General features: G+C 38.1%; 1 protein-coding gene across 1 annotated transcript; it reads left to right on the plus strand.

The window, feature by feature from the left end:
* Window positions 1-1707: 1707 nt before the first annotated feature.
* senp5 (SUMO specific peptidase 5) lies at window positions 1708-14059 on the plus strand. Its single transcript, XM_002937829.5, has 10 exons — window positions 1708-1860; window positions 2032-3476; window positions 6737-6842; window positions 7978-8125; window positions 9415-9462; window positions 10020-10097; window positions 10455-10592; window positions 11012-11095; window positions 11394-11444; window positions 13558-14059. The coding sequence occupies exons 2-10, from the start codon at window positions 2063-2065 to the stop codon at window positions 13666-13668; spliced, it is 2178 nt and encodes a 725-aa protein (XP_002937875.2). The 5' UTR covers window positions 1708-1860; window positions 2032-2062; the 3' UTR covers window positions 13669-14059.
* Window positions 14060-19076: the final 5017 nt, after the last annotated feature.

Genomic DNA, 19076 nt, shown 5'->3' on the forward strand with positions numbered 1-19076 from the left:
CAAATTCTGCCCTTATTCTAATAAAAAAAACTCTGAGATCCTCAGATGTCAGAGTAAAAAACAGAGTCTAAAAAAATTAATATCACTTTTGCTTTAATTCCGTTCTCGTAAATGAGCAATTTTTTGTCCATAAATTAAAAAAACTGGCCCTGAATTGCACAGAAAACTGGAGCCCTCTGATGCCACAGTAAAAAGACCCAACCCCCCCCCAAAAAAAGCTACTTTTGGTAAATTGCACCCATCATCCCCTTTAAATTAGCCCTTATTTCGTCCATAAATAGTGAAAAATCAGGACCTAGTTTGCGTTTGCACACTTTGAACCCTGTGATGCCAGGGTAAAAAAAAAAAGCCTAAAAACTCTGCATTACATTTAGTCAGTTTCGCCCAATGTCTCCTCCTGAATTAGCCCATATTTTGTCCCTAAACTGTGAAAAAATATGACCTCTTTATGCACGGAAACACCAGGATACAGATGCTAGAGCAAAAAGAGACAAAAATAAATGTTACCTTTTGTTATTTTTAAAGGACAATGAAAGGTTAATATAAATTAAAAGTAAGTCTAAAGGCATTCTTATTAAGTACTTACTGCATATCTAAATTCCCAGATCCCTGCTTGCTTCTCTGAGATATGGTGCTGGCAGCCTACAGCAGTGTGAAGACTACAGTGACATCACTGAAATCTCTCTCCCCTTCCTGTAGGTGCCAGCGGCAGCCTTCCTATTCTCTGAACATGTGTGTAACTTGATCCTGTCTCCTGTTCTGAGCTACACATGCCCACCAGCCAATCAGAAGCAGATCTGGCAGAGGGGAGGGGCGGAGGAAATGAAACACATGTGCAGTATGAAGCAAGGAGGGAAAGGAAGGGAGAATACCTTTTTAGAGATGGCTGCCTGTGAGCCAAAAGTGTGGTGTTTTTACTAAACAATAGGAGGACTATTGGGCAGTATGCTTTTTACGTTTTGACTTGCATTCTCCTTTCACCAGTGAGCCTTGCCCTTAAATTGTGAAAATGTGGCCCTTGCTGCTACATCAATCCCATGAACGCTATTTTGCCCGCGTTCTGCTAATGAAACCTCTTCTCTGTCCCTAAGTTGTTGAGAAATCTGTCCCTAATTTTCAGAAAAACACTGGGACCATTCCATGGCAGGGGCCAGTTTTCGCCTGAAACACTGGGAATCCGACATCACAAAGTAATAAAAATGAAGATGTCTATTAGTAAATTCCTCCTTACTCGTCTCCTATATTAGCCAGTTCTTGTCCTTAAATCGCATCCTTTCACATAAAACGAAAATCCCCTAATACCAACGTAAAATACTAAAAACTTTTGGCCAGTAACACCCATTGTTTTCTCCTAAATCTGCCCTTATTTTTCCCAAAACTGTATAAATACATTGCTCTTGTATTCACACAAATCACTGGCACCCTCAAACACACGCGTTTAAAAAGCCTAAAAGCAAACGCTCTGACACAAGCTGCTATTGTTTGCAAGCAACATATAATATTCTTTTCTGTTTACTGGCGTTTGTAAAAAATATTAATGCTAGCCTTGGTTAAGAATTAGTAGCTGAAGCTCTAGCGGCGCCATGTATTGTTGGTAAGACGCAACCGCATGTTCCCATAAGCTGCCGCTGCTATACCCATGACGCAGCCATAGCTGCCTGCCGCTCTCACTGCGCCTGCGTGTGCGTCAGCACGCTGATATATTCTGTAGGTACGTCACACTCTCATCTCGCGAGACTGTGACGAATCTGTGGGCTACAGGCCGGTAGGATCCGTACAGCTATACATTTATACAGCGATCTGGGACTTCGGGTGTTATGAAGAACAGGACTGTCCCGCGAGAAGCGGGACAGTTGGGAGGTAACTTGAGCCCTTGGTTAGAGAAACGGGACACTTGCTTAGCTGATGAGCCTAATGGGCATGTGGATAGTTGACTGTAGACAGGATCCCACTTGGGCTTTTACTCTCGCCATTATTACTTCATTTGTAATTCCTACGTGTGTAGTAATAGTCTTTCTTATTGCTTTACAGATTACGTTCACGTTCAGAATGTGGCAGAAAAATGAAAGCACATAAAAAACACCTACGTTGTAAAAGTGCTCTATTCTTTGCCTTTTCCCAGTCATGGGAGACACGATTTGGAGGTGTTAGTTTGAATCAGTATTTCAGGAACAGACGCAATGTTTTCTCATTCAAGAGGCAAATTACTACCCCTGCCCAGCGGAGAGTTGCATTTAGTGTCACAGCAAAAACAAAACACATTGCTTTAAAAAACATTCATAGATTTCCTAGGATTCAGCAAAAAGGAAGAAAATTCCTCTCATTGGGACAGAGAATTCAGAGAAGACAAAGCAAAGTTGTTGAGCCGCCTGCCTGGGAGGGAGAGACTGAGAAGGCAGCGCCACATGAATTGAACACCGACATCAGCAATACCAGAAAGTTGCAATTAAAAGAGAAAAACTTAGAGGCTCTCGATAAAAATGAAAGAAATAAAGACTTTGTGATCCTGAACAGTCGTCAGCGAAAGCCTTCCTCTTCTTTACAGCAAAAATGCTTTGGTGCTCTAAGCCTAATGGGAAGGTGCAATTTGTTATCTAAGGGGAGGGTACTTTTATTTATGATGCAGAAAAAGCTTTCTCTGTTTACAGTTTACGGTAGATTGCAATTCCAAAAACTCAGAAGAAGAAACAGGAACTTTAAAGCTGTCGAGCCGAACAGGCAGCGATTTCAACGAGATTTTTGGAGCCGCTGCAGGAAGTCTTTTCGAGACAAGGTTCACAAAACTGTTTCTTATTTGAAGTCGAAACTTCTGAGACCTGCACAGGACATAAGCAGGCCATCCGATATGAACAATAACACTTCGGGAATTTTATGTGAAAAACAGCAATGTACAACCAACAGCTGCCTAAGAGATGAGACTGTTAACCTGCAGAATATCGATGGTCAGATTGTAAATGTTGTTTCCTGCAAACCTGTGTTAAAAATCAGCCAGCATCAGCTTCATGGCCCAGCTACTACATGGGATAGCGGGAGTCCAGCATCTAGAAAAATAAGTGACATTCCAGCAGCAGCTGGTTATCCAGATGATGTATATATTTTGGTGACAGAAAAAGAAGTCTCTGTGTCATGTCAGGAGGACACAGATGCACAGGGAAGGGAGGGTGATGAATTAATGCATATGGCTCCCGATAAGTTGCAGTTATCTGTTAATGAACATACCGGATGCCAGGCTACCACTCCAGTGGACATGCTGGAAAACTGTGATGATTCTTCCCACATGGATGTTGAAGAAACCACAAACATGGGTGTGTTTAATACAAAGCTGTTGGATCACCCTTACTGTAAGAGTCCACCACAAGATGCAAAAGACTGCCCATCTGAAGAGGCATTACTTATGCTAGCAACAGAAGGCTTGAAGAATGGCCAGAACGTAATCAGCAGTGTTTCAGATGAGCAGCTAGCATCATTTATTTGTGGTATTTACAACTTCTAAATTCTCAAAATTCCACAGTTTTGATTTACTTCTTCGACATGTATGGCACACACTGAAGTGATTTTGTAGCAAGTTTACCCTGATGTGATATATGGATGGAAAGAGTATGTCCTATTGCAGTTAAACATCAGATGGATTGTAGTTTACCAGTCGTTTTTATTTACAGCCAAAGCAGCATGTCAGAGCATGGTCTATCAAGTACAGAGTGAAGAATTGTATAAATTATTTTATTTTCAGCTAATAAGAAGGTAGTTAATATTTAACTTTTCGTATGATTTTGATGACATTTTTCAGTTATTCTTCATTTTTTTTATTTTATGGGTTTTGACTTATTTAGCATTTTGTTCAGTTGGTGTCTGGTTTGGTACTATCTGATTGCTAGAGTCCAGTTTACCCTAGCAACCAGGCAGTGGTTTAAATGAGAGACTGGAAGATGAATTAGAAAGGGCCTAAGTAGAAAAAAGTACCCAAGGAACAGTTAAACTGTAAGTTGTCATATTTTTTTTGCTGGGGCTAGTGGCCACCATTTTAAAGCATTAAAGAGGCAGAAGTGGAAAGCAAATAACTAATGTTTGAAAAATGAAGACCAACTGGAAAGTTGCTAAGAATAGGACACTCTGTAACTTACTATAAGTTAACTTAAAAGGGTAATTCACCTTTAATTATCTTTTGAATGCTATGTCCATAAGTAGCAGCAATAACAAACATATGCAGTATATGCTTTGAGAGATAATGCAAAGGTAGAAGCAACTGGATCAGGCACAGGGATAAATTCAGTGTTAAAGTTTATTGCTAAGGAAATGACTGTTGCAGAGACGGTAATTTATACCATTTTAAAATAGGATTCTTTGCCTGTAGTGTAGATCATGGCTATTAGCACTGTTTTGTTTTGTTTTTCTTTTTTGCTACTTTGGCCAATGTCACATGGTGGAGAGAAAATGCTGAAAACACTGATACTGCTATTGGCAAAACTGACTTCAAAGTAATCTGTTTGTCAGTTCACAAATGAGGCCACAATTAAGTGTGTGACTGGAATCGGCCCTGTATGCGCACTGACATACCGATGCCTTTGAAGCCAGTGGCACTTTTTGGTGACAGTATCTGACCTTATTGGCATTTTCTAATCCATTCCAGAATATAGCATGTTTTAGATTTTTCTCATATGCAACAATGTGCTTTTCACTCAGTAATGTCTTTCACCAGCAATAACATTTGAACAGCCATTTTGAAGAATTAAGTATCTCTTGTGTTAAATGAAGAGTAAATTTCTTTCTTTAATATATATTTCTTATATTGGCCAGTTATGGATTTAGACAACAGTACCTGTTTTGCTAGGGTATTCGTTCTGATTTAAAGGCCACCTAACATAGAAATTGTTTTTCCTCCACCAGCCCACAATCCTGTTGGGGAAAACAATACTATTTGAAACAGAAAATGTTTCTAGCACTATGTCCCCTACATCAAGAGGGAGCTTCCAGTTTGGGCAATCATTTTGGGACTCTAAGCATGCAGTTAATGACTAGTGTCCAAGCTCACCCATTAGGGCATGCTTTTCAGGGAAAAAAGATAGTTCTGATGCACCTTTACAGCAGTCTCTGCTACTACAATTTGTTTTTCCCACAAGTGGTCTTTTTATCTACACAGAGTGCTTTGTATTGCTTTTAAAGTAAAGAAATGTCCCCCCCACGGTTTCACTAAAAACAGTGCCAAAATAACTAAATCCACATGTGTATAACCTACTTATTTTTAGGCTTTTTTTTTTACATGCTAGGTGTGGGAGAAACTGCAGTTACATCAGGAGTGCAGGTCACATGGGGGCATGATGACATTGCAGAACTCCTTCTAGAATCTGCAGAACTCTTACTAGAATCTTATTGGATAGCAGATAATTAGCCCAAATTAGTAAGAGATTAACCCACGTTAGCCGAAAAATCATAAAGTCGAACAGTGAAAGTATCAGTGTTTTGTACCTAACTAGCAGAGAATACATGCAAGAGAGCTGGCTGTGGTATAGCAGAGAAAGAATAGACAGATACCATTGTGTTCATTTACGATTTACTTGCTAAGGCAGCAGTTGATTATGTGGATGAATAGTCATTGCTTTGTGATTGCTAATGTTGGTAAAATGCTGTATTAAGAGTAAAAGGGGATTTACTTCATGTACATGTGCAGTAGAGTTTGAGGTTGTGCCCATACTCGTTGTTACGGATGCTTTGTTTGCACATACCCAGTCAACTGTAAAAAGGGGTTGGATTGCTGTATAAATGGGCTTTGGTATCCTTCTTGATGAGAGTGGGATATCTGAGGTTCAGGTGTTGAGGGGACTAGAGAAAGTTGTTGGCTGAATATGGGGTGTACTGAATCCAAAGAGGAAGAAAAAATGAGTTTGGCTGTACAAGGGGAGTGCAGTTGTGTTGCCTCATTTGGGCAAGGAGATAAACAAAATTGTGGGTGAGCAGAATTTTGTCTACATTTGGTTATAAAGGGAAAGAGCCAGACTGTGAACATGAATGGAGCAAAATAAAACTGAAGCAAGGAGAATGCAGCATTATTGCTGAATTGGTAAAGGAGTGAAAATGCAGGATCATTAATGTACTTGGGCAGGAAACAACAAAGGGTTGTGGCTAAACGGGCAAAGAGGTTTCAGGTCAAGATACAGAAGAATAAAGTCTGCAAGATGGAGATTTTATACATTACTTTATTAATAGATGGCATGAAAACCTCCTGGAATCCAGTTTAATGTAATATATTATATTTATTTTGCTACCACAGTAGATGTAATTTTATATATGTTGAAGTGTAACACTGACTGAAGTGTGACTACAATTATTCAAGGTAGATTGAAGCCATTCAATTTCATCTCTGACTTTAGTCAAGTGTACCTGCTATTATGGAAAGCATAGTAAATGTAAGGCTCAGTCTTGAAAACAGGGGGGTCCGGTCAGAACTGTTTTGGGGAGGGGGGGCATCATATTCAGGAGATTTGATGTTCTTTGGATAATGGTGGAAAGCCACCACACAACAGTGTATGTGCTAATAGAGTTAATGTGGGGGCAGGCACCAAAATGTATTTCTTTCCTCTTAGTGTTGCATTTCACTCCTTTATTACTTACCCACAGAAGAAATAATGCCCATTGGTTGGTATATAGATGTGAATGGGAAAAATAAAGGCATTTTTTTCCATGTTACAAAAATGTTTGTATGCCTTATCTTGTAATGCTTTTTCATCCATTTTTACTCAAGGCCTTCTGGATGATATCATTAAAAAATATGGAAGCCTGATTCCGTTATCAGAAAAAGACATATTGACTTGTTTAAAGGACACTTTTAATGAAGATTTTTCCAACAGGTCTGTAATAATATAATGGTGTGCTATATTATCCTTTTCTTGATAGAACATTGATCTGTTTCCATTTGTCCCATCTAGCTGCCATAGCCCATTATTTACTGCATTATTTACACACATTAAGGGGCCCATTTATTATGCTGTTTAAAATGTAATTCGCCAAAAAAAAAAAAAAACGGTGTAAAAAGTAATGTAGAACACCATGTAGTTCGCCATTTAAACACCAGATTTTACGCTATTAGTTTAAGTAAGTTCTGTCAGAAGAAAAAAAGTATAAAAAAAAAATTACGCCAATTTTGCACTGATTTTTACACGGCGAAGCCTGGCGATGTGTTGTGAATTTTGTTGCTATTTTTTACACAGCATAACAAATCTGCTCCTTTTATCTAGCATTTTTAAAATCTCATTTAGGACTGCCATCACCCAGATTTACTTTGCTAGCAAAAAGCAATATATAATTTGCATATAAACCTTTAACTTTTCACCCAGTGAAATTGGCCATATATCCAAGACATCAGTACCTAGAGCCTCTTCCTTGTACATCTGCATTGCATGGCTACAGGTTTGCCTACATGGCCATCACAAATACATACAAGGGATATTTATTTAAACTACATCATACATGATTGCAAATAAACAAATGCATTCTCCCTAATGTACCCCTCCTGATTAATACAAATTATCCAGCATGGGAATTATGTATTGTATTAGAATTGTACTTCTATGACAGATGTAGCCCCCATCTTATCATGAACTATCTCTGCAGCATTCCAAATAACCATCATAGAGTCTCTATCTTTGTTAGCCCTATAATGTACATCAGTTCATGTACATTATACAGGAACCTGTTTTCCAGAAAGCTCCAAATTATGGGAAGCCCATCTTCCATAGACTCCATTGTAAGCAAATAATTCTAATAAATTTTTCTCTGAAATAATAAAACAGTACTTTGTACTTGATTATAACTGAGCTGCATGAATCCATATTGGTGGCAAGACTTATTATGGAAAGATTCCTTATCTGGGAAAATACCAAAGCTTCTGGAGAATAGATCCTATACTCAGATGGGTTACAGTTGTCCTAGGGAATGGAGTTTAACCATTTTTTTTTTTAATCTTATTACCTCTATATCTGTTAGGATATCCTTCATTAGTAAAGAGATAACAAAGTACCGAGCCAAGCATTCCAAAGCTCCCACATGTAATTTCCGTGTTTTCTATAATAAACACATGCTTGATATGGATGATCTCGCTACATTAGATGGACAAAACTGGCTTAACGATCAGGTAAGTAAGGAAATCGTATTGGTTTTTGTGCTATCACAGATATCAAAGCATGGCTTACTAGCACGTAACCAGTAAAGTTCCTTCTAAACATGTATTCTGTTATCAATAATACTGCATAACAAACAATGTACTTTCTGTTTTAAATGTAGGTATTTTATAAGTCACAGGGGAGTAGGAGTTCCATGCCAATAGTATGCCTTTGTACAAGATAATGTAAATGTTTTTAAGTTATCAATTGGTCTATGGTGTTTTTGATTTGTTTTTCTGGTTATACCCTATCTTTCAGCCTCGTGTTCAAATTACTGCCTAGTTACTTGGTTAAGGGGTGACCCAGACAAGCAGATAACAGTCAGAAACAATAAAGAATAGAAACAAAATCCTAATGGCATATTGTCTTAAAATATTATGAAACTCAGTAAAGTACATGTGTGGGAGGGAACAGAATACTTGAAATCAAAGTAATTGGGAATTTCCTCCGGGTACCCACTTGGTCTTCATTTTACATTTTTCATAGTTTTTGAGTTATTTGCTGCCTTTTTCTCATTCTTTAAAGCTTTTAAGTGGGGGTCACTGACCCCAGAAGTCCATAAACTATTTATCTGTGAGGCTACAATTTTTTTTTTCATTATAGCCATATTTGATGAATTATCTTTTTATTCAGAGGCTCTACTATTAATATATATTGAACAAGGGACTAGAATATAAACTACTGCCTGGTTGTTAGGTAATTTTGGACCCTAGCAACCAGATTGCTGCTAAACCTCCAAACTGGAGAGCTGCTGAACTAAAAGCAAAATAACTGGAAAAACATAAAAAACAATTACCAATTGTAAATTGTCTCAGAATAGCACCCTCTATATTATACTAAAAGTTAATTCAAACATGAACAGCCCCTATAAGTGCCAGAGGTGTATTGCTTGTAAACTTGCATATCTGCAGCTAGAAAATGCTTGCAGTCTTTCAGTTATCGTAAAGATCTGCAGAAATGTATGAGATTGGCTGCTCCTTGTGTGGGACAACTATTTTGTGTATTTTAAGTCTGACCAGTGGGATAGGGTGTTGAGATAGAAGCAAAGAACAACCAAGTACCTACAACTTCTGCAAATCCAATTCACCCAAATAACAACAATATTTTCTGTTAAACTTGGTGTTGGTGGCATTATGGGGAGTGTATTTTGGCACTTTCTGTGTGCATTTATGATGTTATATCTGCAGTCTCTTTTGGCCTAGATTTTCTGAACGTTATTATTTCAAGATGTTGTACTGATTACTGGATATATTTTTTACAGGTTATAAACATGTATGGTGAGCTCATAATGGATGCAGTGCCTGAAAAGGTCTGTAGTTTATCTGATTCTTGAATTCTGCATGCATCTCTGCATTGTATTCTTTATTTAAATACAGTGTTATGGGGAAAACGATTGTAAATTAGATACCAAGCATTGTGGTCATAAAATAATCTGTTACAAAGAGCTAACCTTGTTATTGGTATTGTATATTTTCATTTATTTAGACCTCTTTAATGCCAAAAGTACACCATTATTCTACACCACCTCATATTTTTAATAAGTCATTAAAATCAATGGGATAAATTCAGGCACACTATACTGTTTTTTACATGGCTTTTTAGGCTTTTGAACACCTGAATTTTTCTCTTGTTTACATATTTGCATAGAACCATTGCACAGCAGTAAAAATGTGTACAGTGGTGTGTTTCTTTAATTATTATTCCCAATGGTTTGTTTTTTTTTGTTAATACAAAGTATATTTTATTTGCATTTAAAATGCTTATAGACTGTAAAAGTGTTAAAATGAATTTAAACCCTTGTGACTTTAGTACATTCAACAGATGTTTGCACTTGCCAACAGGATTTATTTTTTCTTTCTTCTCCAGGTACATTTCTTGAACAGCTTTTTTCACAGACAGTTGGTTACCAAAGGTTATAATGGGGTAAAAAGATGGACTAAAAAGGTATGTTTTTATTAGTTTAAAAATCTTGTACTTAAATGTAAGAGCAGAATAATTCTGTTGCAGGGACCAAAGTATAGTAGGATTCAGTGTTACTAGTCAGGAGTTACATCGCTGTGCTTCATAAGGCCTGTACAAATTGTTGAGGGTACAATAAAGAATCTTAAGTATCCAAATGATTTGCATTCCTATGCAGTTATATCAGCTGCTGCAGAGTGCATGAAAGCTGATTGTGACTTGCTGCATGTAATGACACAAATAATTAAATGGTCAGCCAGTTTGTTTGAATTATTACTATGACATAAGCAGGTCTTACCTGTCATAATGTTATTAATTAAATGTCTGCTTGTGTTTTCCTAGGTGGATTTTTTCAAGAAGTCTCTGCTGTTAATTCCCATACATTTAGAAGTGCATTGGTCTCTCATTACTGTGAATATCCCCCAAAAAATCATTTCATTTTATGACTCCCAAGGCATCCATTTTAAGTTCTGTGTAGAGGTACGATCATATGTTTTCTGCATTCTTGTCACTTGGGGGCAGATTTGTCAAAACATATTTAATACATAAAAACTCGTGTTCTATTCATTCCTTTAGGATTTCAAGAAGCATATTTATCAATTGGTCAACTATAACTTTTATTTCACTTACAAATCCCATATGAATGAATAGAACATGGGTGAGTTTTTATGTATTAAGCTCTAAACTCACATATTGATAAATTTGCCCCTGGGTGTACTGAGAGAATATTTGAAGAACAATGGTGTATTACATTATGTAAACTAGTTGCTGCTTAGAAATGCATATTTCAAGTATGGGTTTCAAACAGAAAAAATAGAGGTTGATATAGGCATTGTAAATGAAGGTTAAATGAAAATACATTAGTCTTATACTTTGATGTGCACATTTGTATATTTCAGAATATACGAAAATATCTACTAACAGAAGCCAGGGAGAAAAACCACCCAGAATTTCTTCAGGACTGGCAAACTGCTATTACAAAGGTACATTTCAGTGTTTTGTTTGTTGTTAAATGTAGAGATGCATCCATTTAGTGACCCTTAGAAAAAGCATTTTTGTAGGTGTTGACATTCAGAAGGACAAATAAAGACCCTGTCGATAAAGGATGCAATGCTCGTTTACTAGGGATATAATGAAAACCAAATTAAATGAATGTGAATATATGGCTGTTTTAAGACATCAAACAAATTTGATTTGAAACAGCAGGCTATGAGAGTGCCATAGATTGATTGTTTGTTTTTTTGCTATTTGTGGTAATTTTGTAAAACCTTTCATTTATAGTGCATTCCACAACAGAAGAATGACAGTGACTGCGGTGTGTTTGTACTTCAGGTGAGTATACATACATACATAAAAAAAAAAAAAAAATATATATATATATATATATATATATATATATATATATATATATATATATATATATATACAATATAGTACATGATGGATGCGTACATTTATACTCAAACCACAGAAAGAAATCGCCAGCACTCCGTCTAACACATGCTTTGGATTTGACCAGCTGCTAGAAGCACCCTTGTGTCAGTGCTAAGTCTAACCCACATTTTGGAGATGACCAGCTGTTAGAAACGATAAAAAGCCATTATATGTACACAAAAAGGAGAAAGGTTGCCAGCATTCACTTTTCCTTGAAACTTTTTTTTTTTTTTTTTAAATAGGCTGTTAGTACCACACTTTGGCCAAAATATGTAAGTTCACATGCCATACCAAGACTCCTACACTGCCTATTAGCAGTGCAGTTAAAATCAAGTCCCCCCGCAAACTGTGTGAGTAGTAAGACCATGTTGCGCTTACACTGTGGTGTAAATCAGCCTATAGAAGCACCAGTGTTCCAGCGCTCGGTCTAACCCAATGGACCAGCTGCTAAAATGTATATTCTGTAGTTTAGGGCAGTGACAGACGGGGTTATTAATCTGTCCCCTCCTTTAGGGATTTGACTGGTAGAAAGGATATTACCATATCTTTATAAAGATGCCACCTGGCACTGCAACTGTTAGATGTTTTCATTGCTTTCTGTTAGAAACAGACTTAAAGAAGCAGTATACCCCATGAGTTCAATGAATAGGGCTTGTGTAGAACAAACTTTTTTTATTTTAATAATGAAAAATCTACAGTTAGTTGTTTCCAAATGGAGAAATTTAAGCTACTCCATGTTTGGTCCTTACAAGCAAGAGAATTAGATTACCAGTACACAAACTCCTCCCTTCCCCCTTTGTTGTGACTGTGTTGTTTTAGCAGGAGTCCATTATGAAGGAGGATTACCTGTGCACTGATAAGGGTGAAGACACACAGAGTTACTTAGTAGCAGCTACTTGTCATGGCTACTAAACACCATAAGGGCTCTGGCACACGAGGAGATTTGTCGCCTGCGTTTTTTCCCCCAGGCATTTTTTCCCCCAGCCCATTTCTGGAGTTCTGTGTGACATTATGTCCAATTTGCTTTTTTTCCTCCCTTTTTTTTGTTCTGTTCCAATACACACAAAGGGAATAAACGTGTATAGCAAAACATGTGTTACTGCAATACTTTTCTGTGAGAAATACTTGATTTTCTGGAAAAATTTCTGGGGTGCCAACAATTTGGGCCATGATTGTACATAGAGACAGTTATCAGTAAATAATTAACATTGTCTATTCTGTAGCTGCTACTAGTCGCTCTGTGTGTCTTCAACCTAAGAACCATACATGGAGAAGCTTCAGGTTTCCTTGTTTGCCCTGTTTATCTCAATAAATAACAAAACCAAAAGCCCTATTCATTGAAGTTATGGGGTATATACTCTCGCAACTCTTAAGCACTTGGCTATCTGCCCCATGCAATTCCATCATTACTAAATAGACACTTTTAAAGCAGGAAAGATAAACAATACATTTATACTCAGCCTGGCATATGTTTCTTACTAAAAGTATTGATTGGTGGTTGAACAAGCAAAATGTTAGTTTACCTTGATGCTACCTAATTGGTGTTGTTGCCCCAACCCTCCTTGATAAAATATTTTCTGTGACCCATGGTTAGTTAGTGAGCAGACAAAATACATTAAAATTGTTTAAAGAGAGATAGGGCTGTTGCTTGCTTATGTGTTTTACCCACATTTAGTTGCATGACTCCATGTTATAAAATACCTCTGCCCCTAGTTCATTTTGCAGACCACATATTAAGCCCACACACATACAATTTCTATATTAAGCAATCCAGGTAAGTAAAAAAAAAAAAAAAAAATGCTGTAGAGGTATAGGACCTATTATACAGAGTTCAGTTGGCCTGAGCTACGTCACATGACTTAGGATTCGCATTCAACTCAGCTGAACATTGGGACACACTCACACACATATTCTGTATAGTGGTTTTGATAGAAGATGATGTTTCTGTACTTTAGAGATACCAGTTGGGGGGGTCGTTACCAAAGATTAATTTTGCCCTTTTTATTTACAGTACTGCAAGTGCCTCGCTTTAGATCAGCCTTTTCAGTTTTCCCAAGAGGACATGCCTCGTGTGCGGAAAAGGATTTATAAAGAACTTTGTGAACGCCGACTCATGGATTAAACATTAAAGCTACATTTTCCTTTCCCTTGGAATCAGTCTAAGCTCTACTTGAATAGCATAATACTTCCACAACTTTGAAGCAAGAGATTTAGAAGGGTGGTTTATACCCTCCATCATTACCTCAGATTTTTTTTTTTTTTCATTTCCACCTTTGGTCAGTTGTGGGACATGACATTGGTCGGCTGTGAGACATAAAATTACCATGACAATTAATGACATTTTGTTTCCTGTATTTAATATTTATTATGTTAGCATGCAATAATGCAAAAGCATGCAGCAGTAAAACTATAGATTTGATGCACCTTTGACTTGTAGATAGAAGTAACAAAGTTTAATTTGTCAAAACAATTAAGAAGGAATTTGTTTTTGTTATTAAAATGTATGTATAAAATTTATATGGAATTTCTAAAGAAAATTCACAGCGGGAAGCTACAATGTCTTCATGGCAGGGACAGGTAACCCTTGGCACTCCTTCTGTGACAGAATGACAACTCTTAAGTTCATGTTAAAAGTTGCAGTTCTGCCATACTTAATGTGCCGTTACCATTGCCTGTTACTTTCAGTCAAACTCCACTTATGGCTTTGGTTTTGATTAGGGATGCACCAGATCTAGTTTAGTGTGGGGGGGGGGGGGGGGGGTTGAGGGCAGAATAGGGCCAAATCCAAAAATCGTGGCTTTGGGGCATTGCTAGTTTTATTCCCCTGAGTGCTAATTATCTGGTTCCAAGCACACAAGCAACTGATCCATAGAATTTTAGCATGGGGAGTAAGCAGATTACAGGCACTAAGCCCATTGCAGAATCACATTATAGATTACTGCTCAATCCCCACTTGTTTTATGTTTATTTGTAATTATGTTGGTTTGAAAAACCCAACATACTGTTCTTCAGCTTCAGCTTATTCTTCCGCTTTTTCTTATTCTTAGCGCCCCCATTTTCTAAACACTACTCCTCCTACAGTTTTAGGGGTACAACACCCAAACTTGCCACACTTCTTCGCCCTATAGGTTGCCCTGCAGTGCTTGTGCTTTGCTAAACAATCCCGCCCCCTGTCTTTTTGTGGCTCCAAACACCCCAATTTTCCCATTGACTTTGACAGGGAAGATTTTCAAACTGCTGCCACTCTTACAGCTTTGAAGCTACACCCCCCAAACTTGAATAACATAATCTTGGGGTCCCCTGAATGAAACAGCAACATTTGTTGGATGTCCCAAATTGGAGGAGCCAACAACATCCACTCAAATTTCACCAATTGACTTTAATGGGGAAATTGAAACTGCTGCCACTCTTTAAACTAAGGTCCCCAAACTTTGCAGAGTTAGTCACCAGGTAACTGCGGTTCAAGGTTAGAAAAAGTAGGCGGAGTTGCCAACAGCAATCAGATTTTACCTGTTGACTTTCAATGGGGAAATTCAACCTGCTGCCATTCTCTCCAGGGTCCCCAAACTCTTCACTCTGAATTTTTAGGTTTAGAGCCACCAAATCAGATTTCAACAGTTTTTTCTGATTTTTCTTTTTTTTGGTTTAAATTTAAAATGCTGGCATTCTTATAATTTTTATGGCAAGGTCCCCAAACTTTGTTAGTCACTGGGTGAAAATAATTCAAGGTTTTAAAAAAAGTGGGTGGAGCCACATACAGCCAATCACATGTCTTTAATTGATTTCAGTGGGGAAATTTTAACTGCTGCCATTTTTACATGTTTAATGTCAGTGTCCCCAAACTTTTCACAGTTTGTCACTGGGGGGACTAAGGTTAAAGGTTAGGAAAAGTGGGTGAAGCCATCAACAGCCAATCCGTTTCCACCCATTAAATTTCATTGGTTATTATATATTTAAACTTTGCCAAGTTAGTCACTGGGTATTTGCCGTTCAAAGTTGGGGAAAGTGGGCAGAGCCACCAACAGCCAATCACATTTCACCTATTTACTTTCAATGGTAAAATGCTGTCAGTCCCACAATTTTTACACCTGAGTCCCCAAACTTTGCAAAGTTGGCCACTGGGTACTGCAGTTCAAAAATAGCAAAAGTGGGTTTACATTTAAAATGCTGTCACACTATTTATTCCAGGGTGCCCACAGTTTGTCACTGGGTGACTTTGACTCAAGGTAGAAAAAGTGGGCACAACCACCAATCACAATTCACCTATTGACTTTTATTGGTTCAAATTTAAACTGCTGACCTTCTTTAACTGTTTTAGTCACTGGGTAACTGCAGTTCAAGGTTAGAAAAAGTGGGCAGAGCCGCCAACCGTCACTCATTGACTTTAAATTGCTGCCATTCAGACACTATTAAAACCAGGGTCCCCAAACTTTGCACAGTGGTTTTTACTATATAACTGTGATCCGGGTTTAGAAAAATTGGGTGGGGCCAACCACAGCCAATCAGATTTCAATTAGTGACCACATTTTTCAAACCAAAAAGTTTGTTCTCAAACTTCTCTTTCTAGTTAGAACCATTTTGTTTTTTAAGGGCAGTGTTTTTATTGAAGAACAAAACTAAATCAGAAATTGATATGATATTACTGAGCTCATTATATCAGTACCCTGATTACTGACAGGCAAATTCTCTTGACTAATTTTTACTAAATGTCACCATTTGTATGGTGCTGCCTGTTTATAGCCCCAAGGTTAAGCTAGTGTTTTGTACAGGTGGTATCAGTGCAGTGCCACACCTAGAAGAGCAACATCATTCTGTTACAGATCATGGTGGAAGGGGGCACAAAAGATTTGGCTCCAGAGAAAAACAGGAAAACTATGGGTCGGGATCATTTGGGGGAAATACTAAAAGGTATAATAAAATTCAAATGATAACATTCAAACAATTTACTTCTTTGGGACCCAGCAGTAAAGAGGGTCCAGTGAAGATTCTGGCAGAGGCAACGCTGTATACATGTATAAACAAATCATTTGCACGAGGGTCACCAGAAGGGTGCAACAAAGTGCACATTGGCTGTGCTTTAGTTCAGACCCATAAAGGGAGACTATTTACACTTTCACTAATTGGCGTGGCCTAGAATGCATTTGTAGATTATCCTACAATACATACTATTTCACAGGTTCCAGGCAAGTGAAGTTTAGATAGCAAGCCCATATTTTACGCATTTAGGAGCAGATTTATAAAAATGTATTTATCAATGACTATGAAGATTTTCATTCATCCATCCATGTCCATGTCATGGTCCTTCTCAAAAAATTTACATATTGTGATAAAGTTCATTATTTTCTGTAATGTACTGATAAACATTAGACTTTCATATATTTTAGATTCATTACACACAACTGAAGTAGTTCAAGCCTTTTATTGTTTTAATATTGATGATTGTGGCATACAGCTCATGAAAACCCAAAATTCCTATCTCAAAAAATTAGCATATCATGAAAAGGTTCTCTAAACGAGCTATTAACCTAATCATCTGAATCAACTAATTAACTCTAAACACCTGCAAAATATTCCTGAGGCTTTTAAAAACTCCCAGCCTGGTTCATTACTCAAAACCGCAATCATGGGTAAGACTGCCGACCTGACTGCTGTCCAGAAGGCCATGATTGACACCCTCAAGCAAGAGGGTAAGACACAGAAATAAATTTCTGAACGAATAGGCTGTTCCCAGAGTGCTGTATCAAGGCACCTCAGTGGGAAGTCTGTGGGAAGGAAAAAGTGTGGCAGAAAACGCTGCGCAACGAGATGAGGTGACCGGGCCCTGAGGAAGATTGTGGAGAAGGACCGATTCCAGACCTTGGGGGACCTGCGGAAGCAGTGGACTGAAATGGCGTGTGCAGGAAATGGGCTACAGGTGCCGCATTCCCCAGGTCAAGCCACTTTTGAACCAGAAACAGCGGCAGAAGCGCCTGACCTGGGCTACAGAGAAGCAGCACTGGACTGTTGCTCAGTGGTCCAAAGTACTTTTTTCAGATGAAAGCAAATTTTGCATGTCATTCGGAAATCAAGGTGCCAGAGTCTGGAGGAAGACTGGGGAGAGGGAAATGCCAAAATGCCTGAAGTCCAGTGTCAAGTACCCACAGTCAGTGATGGTCTGGGGTGCCATGTCAGCTGCTGGTGTTGGTCCACTGTGTTTTATCAAGGGCAGGGTCAATGCAGCTAGCTATCAGGAGATTTTGGAGCACTTCATGCTTCCATCTGCTGAAAAGCTTTATGGAGATGAAGATTTCATTTTTCAGCACGACCTGGCACCTGCTCACAGTGCCAAAACCACTGGTAAATGGTTTACTGACCATGGTATTACTGTGCTCAATTGGCCTGCCAACTCTCCTGACCTGAACCCCATAGAGAATCTGTGGGATATTGTGAAGAGAAAGTTGAGAGACACAAGACCCAACACTCTGGATGAGCTTAAGGCCGCTATCGAAGCATCCTGGGCCTCCATAACACCTCAGCAGTGCCACAGGCTGATTGCCTCCATGCCATGCCGCATTGAAGCAGTAATTTCTGCAAAAGGATTCCCGACCAAGTATTGAGTGCATAACTGAACATAATTATTTGAAGGTTTACTTTTTTTGTATTAAAAACTTTTCTTTTATTGGTTGGATGAAATATGCTAATTTTTTGAGATAGGAATTTTGGGTTTTCAGGAGCTGTATGCCACAATCATCAATATTAAAACAATAAAAGGTTTGAACTATTTCAGTTGTATGTAATGAATCTAAAATATATGAAAGTCTAATGTTTATCAGTACATTACAGAAAATAATGAACGTTATCACAATATGCTAATTTTTTGAGAAGGACCTGTATATATAAATCTAAAGCAACTAGTAACTAGTAATCATTGAAGATGTTTCACTACTCATCCGAGCAGCTTCTTCAGTTTAACTGAACAGATGAGTAGTGAAACGTCTTCAATAATTACTTAACAAGTCCAGTAGCTTTAGATTTATTTATACTAGGTATTTATCAGTGGGTGAGTTTTTATGTATTACCTTTTATTGGTGCTGCTGTTAAGAGAGAACTGCACCAGTCAGGGGTAGCTGGGAGCCAGCGCATGCACAAGAAGAAGGAAGAGGATCGCAGCTACCCCGGAACTCTGCACAATTTATTTGGCAATCTTGTTTCCTTCCCAAGATTATTGCTTCTTTTTATTTAGCCCTGTATAAATTAAGCTAAAAGTAGCCACACAAAGCCGGCCCAAGTAACTAGTATAGTAATTATGTATATTGTGCATAGCACTAGCCAATAGGGGCAGCAGCCCTGTAATCATGTATACTGGGCTGCCATTGGTAACCATTAGGTATGCACCAATGTGCATCTCGGTGAAGGTGGTGGCAGGGGGCTTCCTTCAAAATGGAGACTGATTTAGAAGTGTGGAAATGCACTGTACTGTTTTATCCACAAGTCAGGTACAGTAGACCTGTGCATTAACCCTGTAGGGCAGTGGCAGACGGGGAGATTTCT

This window comes from Xenopus tropicalis, chromosome 5 (assembly GCF_000004195.4).
Source record: "Xenopus tropicalis strain Nigerian chromosome 5, UCB_Xtro_10.0, whole genome shotgun sequence".
Lineage (NCBI taxonomy): Eukaryota > Metazoa > Chordata > Amphibia > Anura > Pipidae > Xenopus > Xenopus tropicalis.

Bases quoted from the DNA above. Each gene is read 5' to 3' on its own strand.
- senp5 (XM_002937829.5), top strand. From the start codon at position 2,063: ATGAAAGCACATAAAAAACACCTACGTTGTAAAAGTGCTCTATTCTTT. The intron at 10,593-11,011 runs GTACGATCATAT...TGTATATTTCAG, and splicing joins ATTTTAAGTTCTGTGTAGAG to AATATACGAAAATATCTACT. The intron at 11,445-13,557 runs GTGAGTATACAT...TTTTATTTACAG, and splicing joins GCGGTGTGTTTGTACTTCAG to TACTGCAAGTGCCTCGCTTT.